We start from the raw sequence: 15522 nt of genomic DNA on the forward strand, positions 1-15522 counted from the left end.
ATACTTTAAACCTCCAAGAGGAGAAGAACCCCTCAATTGGAAAATATGGTGGAAGGATTAATTGTCCTGTCTTATTCTTTGCTGAATTTCTTTGACTACCATGGCAACAATGACATGCTCTTGTTCAATTGAACATTGACTTGTTGGTACTCTCCTCCCTCCTCTTACACCTTGGTAACCCTAACCGTCCCCTTCCTCTCTGTCCGTGTCTTCTTATATTTTCTTCTCTTGATCTTTCTACTATTTCAATGCCCTCCAATGTACCCATCTCTTCTGCCTCTACTCCTCCCTCTTCTCCTCTTCTTACATCCTCAGCTCTTCTTGATTCTTCTCCTACATCCTCAGCCCTTCTTGACTCTTCTCCTACATCCTTAACTCTTCTTGCTTCTTCTCCTACATCCTCAGCTCTTCTTGATTCTTCTCCTACATCCTCAGCTCTTCTTGATTCTTCTCCTACATCCTCAGCTCTTCTTGCTCCATCTTCTCTTCCTATATCCTCTACTTTCCCGTTTCTAGTTGTTGTAATAAAGAGAGCTGTTTAAACAATTAGGACAATTCAACTTCTTGTGTTTTGTGTTTTACTTACTCATTAGATATCAATTTGGGGCCTATTGGAAACATACCATGTGCAACTGAGAAGTTAACAAATAGAGGTTTGTTTGTTGTGTTTAGAAAGTAATACACAAATGTTCAATAAACAGAGCTGCAAATGTTCAATTAAAAGAGCTGCAAATGTCTTTTCCTGATATATTAAAGTTTTGGTTGGCTGTAGGAACTAATGTAAAAACGTGCACAGTGTGTGCAATCTGTTTAGGACAATTACAAAGTGTTCAGTTTGGAGATTTTTTTTTAGTGTGTAGCTTTAGAGCACTAAAATGCATTGGATAGAGTATATTAAATAAATTAACCAATTTAATTATTGTTTGACTACAAGGGCTGAGGGGTGTTTTCAATAATAAAATAAAAGTTGTATTTCTGGATCTCCCTCTTTTTTTATCTGGTAGATGACAGTATAAAAACTATACAGCAAGACACAGAGATATGTCTAGACAATAGACAAAGACGACAACTTGACAAAACTACAATAAAATGGCACATCTCATGAAGACTTTACAAGTGGCAGTCTTACCTTACTCAGGTCACTGTGAACCTTCCATTCACAAGTTTGTTATACAGAAAAAGTTGTAGTAAATATGTGGGATCTCTATTTGTTTGACATGCACTCTCTTTCTGCATTCACAAGCTATTACTTCAGCTGTTCTGATTATTGTTCTGGTATTGGGAGAAATTATAATCCAGACCTTGAAGATCACAGACTGGCAATGATAGATCGCAACTGTCCTCTACTGGCCAGACCTGATATCTGACATCTGAGTTCACCACATAACCAGGAAGTCACAGAAAACAAACCACTCCTCTGAAAAGAAACTGTTCAAGGAAAACAAAACTAATCTTTAGTTCTTCTTCTCTGTTTGTATGTGTGTGAAAAATGACAGAGGCCGTAAGCTCAATTAGTTGTTCAATCTGTTTAGATCTACTGAAGGATCCAGTAACTATTCCCTGTGGACACAGTTACTGTATGGGCTGTATTAAAGACTGTTTGGACAAGGAAGATGACAAGGGTATCTACAGCTGCCCCCAGTGCAGACAGACCTTCATACCAAGACCTGTTCTAAACAGGAACACCATCCTGGCTGAATTGGTGGAGAATCTGAAGAAGACAAGACTCCAAGCTGCTCCTCCTGATCATTATTATGCTGGACCTGGAGATGTGGAGTGTGATTTCTGCACTGGGAGAAAACTCAAAGCTGTCAAGTCCTGTCTGGTGTGTCTGGCCTCTTACTGTGAGACTCACCTCCAGCCTCACTATGATGTAACTCCATTAAAGAAGCACAAGTTGGTCCAAGCCTCCAGACAACTACAGGAGAAGATCTGCTCTCATCATGACAAACTACTGGAGATTTACTGTCGTACTGATCAGCAGTGCATCTGTTATCTTTGTATGTTGGATGTACATAAAGGACATGATACAGTCTCAGCTGCAGCAGAAAGGACTGAGAAACAAGTAAGATGGGAACTCTACAGTATAGGATAAAACATATATGTTGTGTGTGGATGTGGGTGTGTTTGATATAAAATATATTTTGTTTGTGGGTGTGTTTGTAACAGCTACACCGTGAGCAATCTATGAACCTTACATAAGCAATGCTATTATATCTTACCTATTATACACCGCTAATGTAAATCTCACCCTTTGACTGGAATCAGTAGACTTCAGTAATAATCTATATAAGGAATAAGAGGGTTTGGTGTATTACAGATGTACATGGCTGAGGTACATTTTGTTCATGTGCAATGCAATGCTGAATAGGACAGGCAAGGTGGCCTAGTGGTCAGGGAATCTAACTAATGTCTGAAATGTCCCTGGTTCTGATCCCCCAAACATCAAGGTGATACTGAATCTATGTCAGTCAGTTCCTGATCAAGACAGTTCATCCTAATTGCTTCTGCCTCCCCTGTAACATTTCTCCAGGTGGTTGATATGAAAGGAACTGGATCATAATCAACTTGCCTGGTTAAACGATGGTTAAAGTAAAGCCTTCATCTGTAGTATATTGGCACTGTACCACAAACTAGAGGTTTTCACAGATATGGTCAAAACCCGACATTCCATCTGTTATCCGTCTGGTTCAGATACAACGTTCTGTAGTTGACAGTCGGATCAAACATGGTAACCAAGGATCTGAGATCAGAGTGATAATATATACTGACTATAACCAAAATTTTAAGAAAGAAGAACGTATCCTGATAACATTAATAAATGTGATATTGTCATGTTCCTGCTTTTATTGTGTGTTGTTTTGTTCATTTGCACTTCCTGTTTTATTTTGACATCATTAGTCGCTCTTATCCCAGGTCACTTGTCTTCCTCCCAACGTTTGCTTTCCCACCTGTTTGATTACTGTCCCGCCCCTAATGTGTTTCACCTGTTTGTTTTCAACTTCCCCATTCATAAATACTCACCAGTCCCACTTCCCAGTGCTAGATTGTTGTTGTACTTATGTCACTCTACAGCGGTTTCCCCCAGTGTTTGTTTTCCCGTGTTTCTACACCTCTTGCTTTGGTTCTCGACTACGATTTTTGCCTGCCGTTTTTGTACCTCTGCCTGCATTTTGTTCTTAAAACAATAAAGACTGTTACTTGCAACACCTCTCTGAGTCGTGCATTTGAGTCCGCCGTTGTACCTTGTCGGATATAATTAAAAATTGCTACACTTTGCTGATTACATTTGTTTGTGATGTATTTATCTGCAGAGACAGTTTGGGGAGAAATATTTGGAATCCCAGAAGAGAATTGGGGAGAGAGAGAAGAAGATTCAGGAGTTGAGACAGACTGTAGACACTCTGAAGGTGAGTGTTGTGGCTGATATAAATACATGTACAGGACCAATCAGAAGTTTGGACACACCCACTGAATGGATTAGTGTATCTCAACTTTTGACTGTCACTGTATATTTACATTTACAATCTGTCTGTAATCCTGGTGATAACAGAGTGAATTAACTTAAAATGGCCCCCCTTCTCTCTCTGTGTCCTAACAGCACTCTGCACAGGCAGCAGTGGAGGACAGTGAGAGGATCTTTACTGAGCTGATCTGCTACATTGAGAAAAGACGCTCTGAGTTGAAGGAGCAGATCAGAGCTCAGGAGAAGGCTGAAGTGAGTCGGGCTGAAGGACTCTTGGAACAACTGGAGCAGCAGGTTGCTGAGCTGAGGAGGAGAGATGTTGAGTTGAAGCAGCTCTCACACACAGAGGATGACATCCATTGCCTCCAGGTGACATCACTAACTTACCTACAATACTCTGTAATGGCTACCTCTTGACTTATTTTCCAGTGAAATGGACTGGAACTTAATTCACTTTCTGTCTATATCATATTGCTTCTTTCCCTCTCTGTAGAGTTTCCAGTCTCTCTGTGTCTTTTCTGGATCTGAGGTCTTACCCAGCATCAATGTCTATCCACAAATCTCCTTTGAGCATGTCAAGAAATCAGTCTCTGAACTGAAAGATCAAATACAGGATGTATGCAAAAAGGAAATGGACAGGATATCTTGGGAAGGTTGGTCGAAATGTATTAAATATAATATTATTATTAATATTAAACGTTGCTATTTACTCGTCTTAGAACTAATGTTATAAAGCAACCAATATTATTTTGGGGAGGACATCATGAAAGAAAATACACAATATTAATAGATTATTGTAAAATTTGTTTGTCTTGGCGGGTAACAATTAGACAAAACACCAATGGTCCCTATATAAAATATTTTCATCAAAACACTTATTTAAAAAGTGGAGGAGGAGAAGAAATGACAAAAATAGGTGAAGAAGAAAGGGGGAAGCATAAGGAGAGGAACTAAATAATATGAATATCTTCACTGAATCAATGTAGTTATCAAGTAGAGATCTGAGATCTGTCAACAATCACTGTCACCATAACAACTTGGTTCTAGTCAGTGACCCAAATCAAAGCCATGACAGACTGGCCTCAAACACTGGAACTCATGTACAATTATATACAAATATAGTCCATCTATAGTCCATCTCCCCTCTAGTTACCTGTATGTAGATTACTAGTGGACATGATTAATGTGGACCTGTGATATATAAGTCTGTCTGTCTCCATTGTGACTACAGTTCAGATTGGACCACCTGCTGAGCCCAAGACCAGAGAGGATTTCTCAAAATGTGAGTAAATACAACCACACACACACACACACAGACACAATCACACATCGTTGTTTGCTCTTTACGTAAACATACACACACACCCATAGACATGCACACATACACTCATAACCATACACAGGTGTAAAATCAGTTTCTTTACATGTGTTTACAATCTTACACAATAAAATGTTTCCTAGTCTTCCAAACAGCTAATTTATCAGCCCCTGACAAAACAATTCAGCAAGACCACCACACCCTGTTTACTGAAACTATACTTGGGTCCAAATATAAACAACCGAGAACAGAAGAACTCACCCAAAACAGTAAACCACCTAGTCAACAGGTCAGAAACACCAACCAACCTGGAACAATGTAAAAACACATGAACCAGAGATTCAGGATCAGAACAAAAAGGACACCCCTCCTTAACACTTGGATCCAGGTGAACCAGATGATTCAGGATCAGAACAAATAGGACACCCCTCCTTAACACTTGGATCCAGGTGAACCAGATGATTCAGGATCAGAACCAAAAGGACACCCCTCCTTAACACTTGGATCCAGGTGAACCAGATGATTCAGGATCAGAACAAAAAGGACTTCCCTCCTTAACACTTGGATCCAGGTTAACCAGATGATTCAGGATCAGAACAAAAAGGACACCCCTCCTTAACACTTGGATCCAGGTGAACCAGATGATTCAGGATCAGAACAAATAGGACACCCCTCCTTAACACTTGGATCCAGGTGAACCAGGTGTCTATTGGTGGCTACATCCCCATATATAATCCTGCACTGGAGACCAGATGTCCTCTAATCAATGGACAGTTTATATAAAGACCACCAGCTGCCTTTCAGGGAAACACCTGGACCAAACACACCCGCCCACATCGTGGATTTCACCTCTTCTAGGGAGGAAACATGGGACACCTTCACACAGACAGTGTACATGGCCTCCTTCTTAATCCAGGCTGTCCATCCACCAATCAGAGAAGGAGATGTCAGTCACAGACCGTTGATGAGATGCTGGCAAGGAATCAGAACTCAGCCACGACCTTCCTCCCCAAACGATACGACCGGATCCCTGCTCTCTCTCCCAACTCCTCCAATGATCTGCTCTGCATCAGATGCCCCAGCTTCATACACCCCACTCCCTGAAGGCATGAGTGAAGGTTGGCTGAATCCTGAGCACGGGACTGAACCATAGAATTGTGAAAAAGAGGCTCTTCAAACAGCAACATCCTGGGCAGTGTGTTGATCTTCTGGGACATACAGAACACTCTCCAGGCCTGCATAACAGACTGATAAAAAGGAGTCAGGCCAGACAAATCAACCTCCTCCAAATACAAGAGGAAGAATGTCTATCCAGACCCAACAGGATAGCTGTGATGGTAATTCCATCAAAAGGAACTCTTTTAGGACAGAGACAAAATTCTCTTGGCATAATTAGCAGTTTATTTGCAAATAGAGAGATGCGTCAAAAGCATCTAAAATAAACCTGTGAGGAATCTCTGAGGAAACACACAACAGTCAGTGTACTTATTACAGTTAAAAGGGCGTGGTAAGATACGGCCCAACTGTAAACAATACATAGGTTTTACCTAAAGGGAGGGCTGTCCCCCCACCTTATCCTTCCTGCCATAATGTTTACTGTTGCATTTACCTAAACAAGCCAATTGCTCCTTCTTCCCCCCACATTCCTGAGGAACAAAAGAACTGATACCCTTCTTTGTCAAGCAGGAGAGCATGGTCAAATGTAGCGAATAATCCTCTGATATTATACAGTCATTTGTATCACAATCAAAGTAAAGATTTACATACCAGCCAATGGAAAGACAGACATTTCTCAAATGTACCTTATTTCAAAATTTCCATAACAATCCATTCTCTTGATACCAAATCAACCCTTGGTATCAATCCTTAAACAGTTTACTTATTAGGATGTAGACTGCAACAAAACAGTACTCTTTAACAACATGACCCTGTTGATATCATTATCCTTAATGATTAGAGAATGGAACACATCTGAAATGTCTGGATCCTCATTTAAATGCTTCTAGACCATTACCCTCGTATTAACTACTAGATTAAGCATTTTCATTATACAGAATTATAACATAGTACAGCAAAACCATTTATGTTAAAATCACTGTTAAAAGGATATTAATTCAAGTGACACATATATTGACAGTATGGGGTATGTAGCATCGACATGTGGGTGTGTGAACACCTATCACTAAATACATCCTTCTATTTGTTACTGGTAAAAAGTCCTCTCATGCCAATTACTCGATTCACTGAAAAGTCCTCTCGTGGTTCCAATTAGATGTACTTCCAAAGTCATCACAAATGTTCTGCTCCTCCAAACGTCAGACAGTCAGTTATGAACCATTTCTTGGCAGGTCGGTGTAACAGAACGTAAAAGTCAGATGTATATTCCAAGTTGTTGTCCTTCAGAGCTCAAATGCAGGTTACCATGACACAGCTTCTAGTTGTCTTCATTCTAGCTGCTTCATCAGCCAGGTCAGGAGAATCTGTGTGTTCTCCTTTATGAATGCCAAGTTGACCAGTTTAATCTGAGGGCTCTATAGCTGCAGGCCGGGTCAGAAGTGATGGTTACTAGCACCAGAAAATTCACTTTTCCCTCAGTGACTTCAATTCACTGTGCCTTACCTTCAAACGCCTCCTGTAGCGTGTCGTCGACCCCAGGTTCCTCTCTCAGCTACCTGGACAGCAGATGAGATGTACCTGGTATGGACCCAATCAGCGTAGCATGATGTCGTGCAGTCGGTCTTCTGTGCCCCAGAAAACGTTGTCCAGAACCAGAGCTTTCCTTAGCCTCCATCCTCTCGGTTGCAGATTGCCTCCTCAATCTCAAGGCAGAATCGTCAGGACTAGAATTATTCCAGCTCACATGAACCAGGCATCACTGTAGACGTGCGGCACTCCAGGATAGAATTCGCTTTTAGCTGTAGGACAGTCTGTGTGTGTGTGTGTGTGTGTGTGTGTGTGTATGTGAGATCCATCTCATCTCAGCCCACCTCACAGTTGTCCTTTAAGCCAAACTCAGTCTCTCTGGGCTCCAACCAGTCCTCTATTGCTGAATCGCTTTCAAGTGTCCTGTACCTGTCAGTGAATTCTCCTTGAGAAGATTAGTTGCAACTGCACAGTACACAATCAGAAATATGTCCATTACATAAGCTTGTTGCATTTCGCTGATGCATTAGAACCCAGTCCTACCAAACACTCAAACCTATATTTCCAATGTCTTTCTGCTTCCTTTGTCTAAATAGATTAGAACAGTTGTAAACAGTAACAGTATCATTAAAACAATTTCTGGTGCTTCTGTTCTGCTAGTGTAGCAAAATTACAATTCCACTCTTTTCTATAGTTGGTTTAACAACCAACAAATAACAAATAACAAACAAAGAACAGAAGGACACAATATCCCAATATCCCATCTCAGTTCGCCTAACCAGATCTCAGTCGCTATATAATTTATATCTGATTGTGTTGTATCGGAACTAAAATCAAAATCACCATTGTTTCACATAAATGATCAAATACCTTATTGCAAATCAAAACATTTCACACCATCTTGAAGGTCAGCTAACATAACTGTTATTTAGCCTAATTTCTCTACAAGATGAAAGTCAGTGTGAATTTAACCAAGTCTCTTCTTCTCATCCTAGCACATCAAAGACACTCTGTAATCCTTTCATAAATCATGAACCCACCCCCCCCTTTATGCCCTGTCTCCCCAGAGCTCACCCTGGAGTGGGGGATGGTTTACTAACCTAAGGATAACAGACCCTAGTCTGGTCCCCTTATCAATCAGGGACAAACCTTTTTGTCTCATCATTCACCTCAAAGAAACACCATTTACATTCTAATGATTACCTACTACGACAGAAATTCAGTACATAGGTATACATGTCTATAAAAATAATGAAGAGTCATTGAATATGTAAATAAACATGGAATGGACACCAAGTATTCAATGTAGCCGAATTAGAATACCCAATTATGATAATGTCAACAGTAAGTCTGTTTCCCTTCTAAAGAGTTCAAACAAGACAAAGAACCCATTTCAAACAGCCCCCCACTCCACACATGGTGTCTGTGTCAGTGAGTTGAGCACTCCAGGGGGTCTGTAGCTCTCTTTACAATTTAGACTATGTAAAACTTCTTAACTTGGTTTTCTAGAATAAAACTTGAATCAGAATTACTTTCTCAATATTAAGTAAGACATGGCAAAACTTAGTAAACATGTAAGGAATAACCAAATGTGCTCCCTGCACCTTTTTACCCACTTATTCTATAGTGCATGAGATTAATAGGATTACTTCTAATCAAATATCAAACAAACTGAACAGTAACAATCCCATAGTCACTTATTCATCCCATCAAATGAGTTATTTCTTAGCTAAACCAAGTCAAAATGGTAAGATGTATTCTACTTGTAGTAGCACCTAGTTGCTTCTAATTCTTCTATGCCACCTTTTGAAGTCAGTCTAACTACAACCAATATTTGAAACACGAGCAAACCAAACGTTCTTCTTTTTAAATGTTTACTTATAAAACACTAAATTATACATGGTACGCACGGTCATAAAATTGTGTTGCTTCCAACGTCTTTTCAAACTAAAACTAACTACATCCAATCAATTATACTATGACGTAGTGCTATCTGACTGGAAGCTCAAAATACTGAAATATTATCAGACCTAAACTTTACTAAATCATGCATTTTAAACCAATACATTTATGAGTTTTCATGAAATAGTTTTTTACCATTTTAACTGTTTTAAAACTAAATTATTATTTTAGATGAACTCGTCCCTATTTGGCTCTTACACTACTCAACCATAATCATGTTAGATTTTGTATACATTTTCAGAAAAACTAAATTCTTCATGTAACTCTTAAAATACTAAGTTCAACTCTTTTTCATCATAGATAATACACATACAGTCCCCCCTGCTTTCACGACAGAGTCAACAGAGAATGACTCCAAGCGTGAAAGCAAAACCATTACAGGACGGACATGAAAAGAAAAATCGATAGTTGGGAGGAATCTAACATTCATTCAGTAAAAAGTCACAAACTGAAAATCTAACAAAAACAAATGCGAAAATTATAAAAACTTCCACAAAGAATATAAAAAAAAAAAAATGTGCCACACGGTCGCTCGTGTGAAGGAATGAAACCCCAGAAACCAAGTTGTCTCACCCAGTGAAACTCCCAAATTAGCATATCAAAATTAGCATTTCCACAGGCAATGGCCAAACTAAGTTCAGGCCACACAAACATCATGACTCAATTTACCTCCTAAAGTCTAGGGAATTTTCTCAACTTATGTTATTCACAATAGTGGCAGTCAGCCAAAATCGCTACAGTCATGCATATGTCATGCAACGACATTAAGATTGTTCTAGCAATGAACAAAGTTGGATGACTATAGGTCTCCACCCTTACTACAAATATGTTGAAAAACCATACATTTCGACAGAAAAGACATAGTTAGCTTGCACTTAACATGTGATTAACACAAAACTAAACATACTCATGTTGAGGAAATGACCACAGGTGAGAACAGGCAGAACACCCAAAATGAACCCTTAGTGCAAAGGCCAATCAAGGGGGTCTGCCCCCCTTCCTGGAGCCAAGGAAAGTGTCCACACAAAAATGTCACATGGTCTTCAGACTGTCTGCAGTAAAAGACGTCATGCTTACAACTTAGTCGATATCCCACGTTAACGGAAAGTTCCGAGTTATTGCTCTACCCATCTAATATCGTTGCTGTTGGCCAAAAAAAATGGCTTATCTTATCAACACAGCAACAGAAGGGGGGAACAAACTCTCAAGAAAGGCCAAGTTAACAGAAAACAAGTCACTAAAATCAAAGAACAATCAGGGAGTGATCCCCAGGATACTCCAGCCTAGATCTCCAAATACAGTCACATCAATCTACCTCATTTGTCAGTTTACCAGGCTAGAATTTAAACACCGGTAACGAGCGTCAGGCGTAGGTCTGAAAACACAAGTATTATCCCAGTTATCATTGTAAATACAAACATAGTGAAACTCTATTAATTAACCAATCCCAATTCAACATTCAAAATAGGACATCTTAATTTATGGGACAATAGGACATCTCCATACAAGGAGAGAGAAACACACTATTTTTAAAAAAAGCCATAAAAGTTAACAAGTATCCTCTGCAGAGTTCAAGCACCCAGGCAGCTGTACAACCATGAGTCTGTTCCACAGAGTTGAGGGGGCCAGGTTGTTAGTTACCAGAACCCCTCCCTTATATGACAGCTGGGGTAACAACCATTTCTGGCACATACCTTCTCCACTACACCCTCCCAGATCCTTTCCTGGAACACATCAGAGCCTAGAAAAACTCCCAAAGTCTTGAGCCCCCTGGGTAACTGAGGAAGAGACCCCACAGGAAGCTGACCTGCCCAAAATGACTCACCCTTTTCCCAGTTGACCCCTGCAGAGGAAATCCTCTCATAAAAACCAGCTGTTCAGCACACAGAGGATCACAGGCCTCTGTTTTATAAAGTGCAGAGTAGAAATCCACAGCATGTCGGCGCATCTCAACATTGTCTGTAGTCACTTTCCCATCAGGGAAATGAAGACAGACCATCTGTTTACATGGTGATATTGACTGGTCCAGGTTAAAGTGCTGGGAGCATCCATATCTTTGAGGGTGGCAAAGCGAGACCTGATCAAGGCACCCTTCACCCTTTCATGCAAAAAGGACCTTAATTCATGTCTCTTATCATGTAAATTCATGACCAATCCAGGGTCTGTCTAAGTGGTCAGTTAGAGCTCAATCAATTTGATGTCCTGTTCAAGGGCTCTAATAGTCTCTCTAACCTCAACATTAGACAGAGCAGTAGACTGTTGACAAAACACACATTTGGGTCTTCCCAACCTCCCACTGTTGTCTCAAGGACTCAAAATTCCTTTTCAAATCCCTCCATCGTCCCCAAAACAACAAAACCTTTCACAAAACATGATATCCTGTAACAACTTAATATTAAAATATAGGGGTGTAACGATTCATTTTAACAACGTATCACGATTCGTGGTTGTCGATACGATTCAAGGCCGATAATGGTTCATTTAGAACGATACGATCCGAAACGATTCAGTGACTTGAAATCGATTCAGTAACTTTTTAGCCAAAAATTAAACCAGTGTGACTGAAATAAATACCTGGATACTGGACAGTGCAGGTGAAGTTTCCTAGATTCCTGTTGTTTCTTGTAAGGGAATCAGGTATCAATTAATTATGGATATAAACAAACAAGTAAACAACAATTAATGGTAAATGCATTCACATTTTATTTGAATAAAGTGCAACCAACACAGTGTTGTGTGAAATCCCATGGCGCCTTAGTAGGTGGTTGGAGAGATTTGTCGTGATTTGTACTTTACTTGACCTTTACATATCCTACAAACAGCAAGCAACTTATTTAGAACATCCCCGTCTTTGCAAAAGCCAAAATGTTTCCACACACTGGACCGCACTGGTGGCTTGATAATTTCTCGCTCGTCGGCTTCTCCTCTGCCATCTGCTATGCTATGTTTTGTTGTCTTTGCGCTGCTGCTGGCCCAGGGCGATGACGTCACGGAGAGGCAGACTGAATCGAGTAACTTTTATCGCCTTTATCATTAAAAGTGCTAAGAAAAAACATTCATATAAAGTCTGACGTGCTTAAATCCAATGGGTTATTTCCTAGTATCGATACAATCGATTGATTACATTTTAAAACGATGTTAGATCGATATATGTCGTCTGGAAGGCCAACTTGCTGAGCACAGATCGATGTAGTTGGATCATACGAATATCAATCGATACATTGATGTAGTAGATGGATCATTACAACCCTATTAAAATACCAATGTGACATTGACCATCGTGGACAGAACAATTTAAAATCAACCGTAATTATAATATGATCTGAAAACCTCACAGGAAAAATGTCACACCGCACCACTCTACCAGAGTAGCGTTCTGAAACATGTAACCTGTCTAACCTTGCTGCACTCATTTGACCATCAGTCAATTTTAACCATGTGTACTGACTAACATTGGCATTTCTCACTCTCCATACATCAGAAAGATCAAACCAGTCAACACACCAGACAGACAGGACACAGAATTCAGATGAGGTTCCAAACCCGTGTGATCAACAGTAAAATCCACTGTACAGTTCCAGTCCCCCAAAACCAAACATCCCTGTTGATCACATTGTCATAAAGAAACCTTTATCTTATCAAATACAGGAATGCACTGTGTTCCCTCATTTGGAGTGTAAACATTTAAAAATAAAACAAAACTCCCATAACATCCGCCTTGACCAATAAGACCCGGCCCTTGACAATTTCAGTTATAGATATTACAGTCACCCCCAAACCAGAGGAAAACAAAATAGCCTTTCCAGGATAAAAATGTGTACCATGACTAAACACATGCTGCCCCCCCACCACATGCCCCAGTCAACCTCATTAGCTTCATCACTATGTGTCTCCTGTAGGAAAACGACATTACGTTGTTTCTATGTAATCACTTCCAATACCCAAGCCCTCTTATTCCAATTCCTCCCTCCATTAATATTAAGAGAACCAACCTTTAACACCTCCATGAAGAAAAGAGGGAAAACAGAAGAACACACAGAGAAAACAGAAAATGGGTAAAAGACACCCTGGGATGTATGATATCCATTATTGTTTAGATTTTCTGAACAGCCCCGTCATGCATAGAAATCAGTAGTCCACCAAGAGAAAAGGATGAATAAATTGAAAAGGGCCGCCAAAACACACACTCACACCACTCCCAGCAGGAGACACACACACAGACCGAGACAGACACACCCCCACACAGAGGGAGACACAGACAGACACACACACACAGAGGGAGAGACAGACAGACACACAGAAAACACAGAGAGAGAGAGAGAGAGACAAGAGAGACAGACACACACACATATTTAGGGAGCCAGACTGTCACTGATGTTGTTTTTCATCCTCTTAGATTCCTGCCAGCTGACATTGGATCCCAATACAACAAATCAGAACCTGTGTCTGTCTGAGGGGAACAGAAAGGTGACATGTAGTAATGAGGTCCAGTCCTATCCTGACCATCCTGACAGATTTACCTCCCATAACCAGGTGTTGTGTAGAGAGGGTCTGTCTGGAGTCTGTTACTGGGAGGTAGAGTGGAGTGGGGGAGGGCTTCGTGTAGCCGTCTCATATAAAGAGATCAGCAGGAAAGGATATGGTTGTGAGTGTGTGTTCGGACGTAATGATCAGTCCTGGGTGTTATTCTGCACTACATCCAGATGTTGGTTCTACCACAATAATACCAGGGCTGATATCCCTGTTCCCTGCTCCTCCAGAGTGGGAGTGTATCTGGACCACAGGGCAGGAACTCTGTCCTTCTACAGTGTCTCTGACACAATGACCCTCCTCCACAGAGTCCAGACCACATTCACTCAGCCACTCTATCCTGGTTTCAATGTTTATAAAGGAACGTCTGTAAAGATACTGACACCTATTCAGTGATACAGTCTGCGGGTATCAATGTATGATTGATTGACTTTGGCTAATGATTGATTTAAGATTACAGATATTATATAGAACAGCATGATATTGTTTGACATTTATATGGAACGGAGTGAGCCAAAGGTCTTGGTTCCGTAATGACCGTGAACATATGATGAGAGATGCACCTCAATGGTGAAGGGAGTTGATTGACAGCTGAAATGAACCAATCATCACAGAGTTTAGTTTAGTCAGTGTCTAGAACCCTGCTGAACTATTTTAACAGAGACGTTTCGTCTTGATTTGTAGGATTTGTTTTGAGTTGGTTGTTTACTTGTCAACAGAAATATATTTATAAATATCTACCATGTGTATTGAAAGCATTATTAAATGTTGTACAAAACAGAATTTATTTTGATTATAAAATGTTTTGAAATTAATGTAATTACTGACTGTGTAGAATGTTTCTGTGTGAGGTGATTTCAGGTAAACAGAGTAACCTCTTATCTGTTGTCATCTAGTGTGATTGATGGGGCAGATAGGAGTTGATTCACACATTTAATTAACATTTACCTTTGGTTCATGTTCAGCAAACATCTGTTCAGTATTTTATGTGTGATCATAGATTTGGGAATCTTTCAGTAACAGTCATTTGTAGACAGTCTGTTATGCTTTGTAGTAAATTCTACATGTACTTGTCTATAATCACTATCCAATCTAATTGTTACATTTGGGACACGTTTTAGAGGGACTAGTTTTTACATTTCAATGAAACTTAAGGAAGGATTTGCTGTAATTTTCATCATTATAAAGAGAGTTTGATTACACAGGATCTTTAAATGGTCTCTGTATGTCCTCATGTCCTCTCAGGTGCTCTTGTTGATTAAAGCATTTAACACAGTTGTTTCACTCATACAACTTATGTCCTGTATTAATTCCTGGCTAAGTTACATTGGTATCATTAGTTGGTCTCTGTTGTCATGTAAAACTGCTTGTCATTCTAAATAGTTTTTCATACAATCTATGTGTGGTTTACCTTCAGTGGCAGAATGTTATTTCAGATAAAACTAGGTTCTAAAGCATTTTCAGAAACTATGGTTTTCTCCCCTGTGTTCACCCTTATATGTATTACCCAGGCTGATCGAAAATAAACAACAAAGTTACAAACTAATAGATGTCATTGATATTATTATTGACAAGCTACAACGACTCAAATGCACGACTCAGA

The 15522-nt window shown here is 39.9% G+C and overlaps 1 protein-coding gene across 2 annotated transcripts; it reads left to right on the forward strand.

The window, feature by feature from the left end:
* The first annotated feature begins 1426 nt into the window (after positions 1–1426).
* Positions 1427–15432, forward strand: LOC105007650 (tripartite motif-containing protein 16-like). Of its 2 annotated transcripts, none has more exons than XM_034292126.1 (6): positions 1427–2065; positions 3315–3410; positions 3602–3835; positions 3960–4119; positions 4698–4748; positions 13786–15432. In XM_034292126.1, exons 1-6 carry the CDS (start codon positions 1490–1492, stop codon positions 14313–14315), a joined length of 1647 nt encoding a protein of 548 aa, XP_034148017.1. In that variant the 5' UTR covers positions 1427–1489; the 3' UTR covers positions 14316–15432. The 2 variants fall into 2 exon arrangements, with proteins under 2 accessions (XP_034148017.1, XP_034148018.1); XM_034292127.1 differs by lacking the exon at positions 13786–15432 and adding an exon at positions 4928–5181.
* The last annotated feature ends 90 nt before the right edge of the window (positions 15433–15522 follow it).

This window comes from Esox lucius, chromosome 5, assembly GCF_011004845.1.
Source record: "Esox lucius isolate fEsoLuc1 chromosome 5, fEsoLuc1.pri, whole genome shotgun sequence".
Lineage (NCBI taxonomy): Eukaryota > Metazoa > Chordata > Actinopteri > Esociformes > Esocidae > Esox > Esox lucius.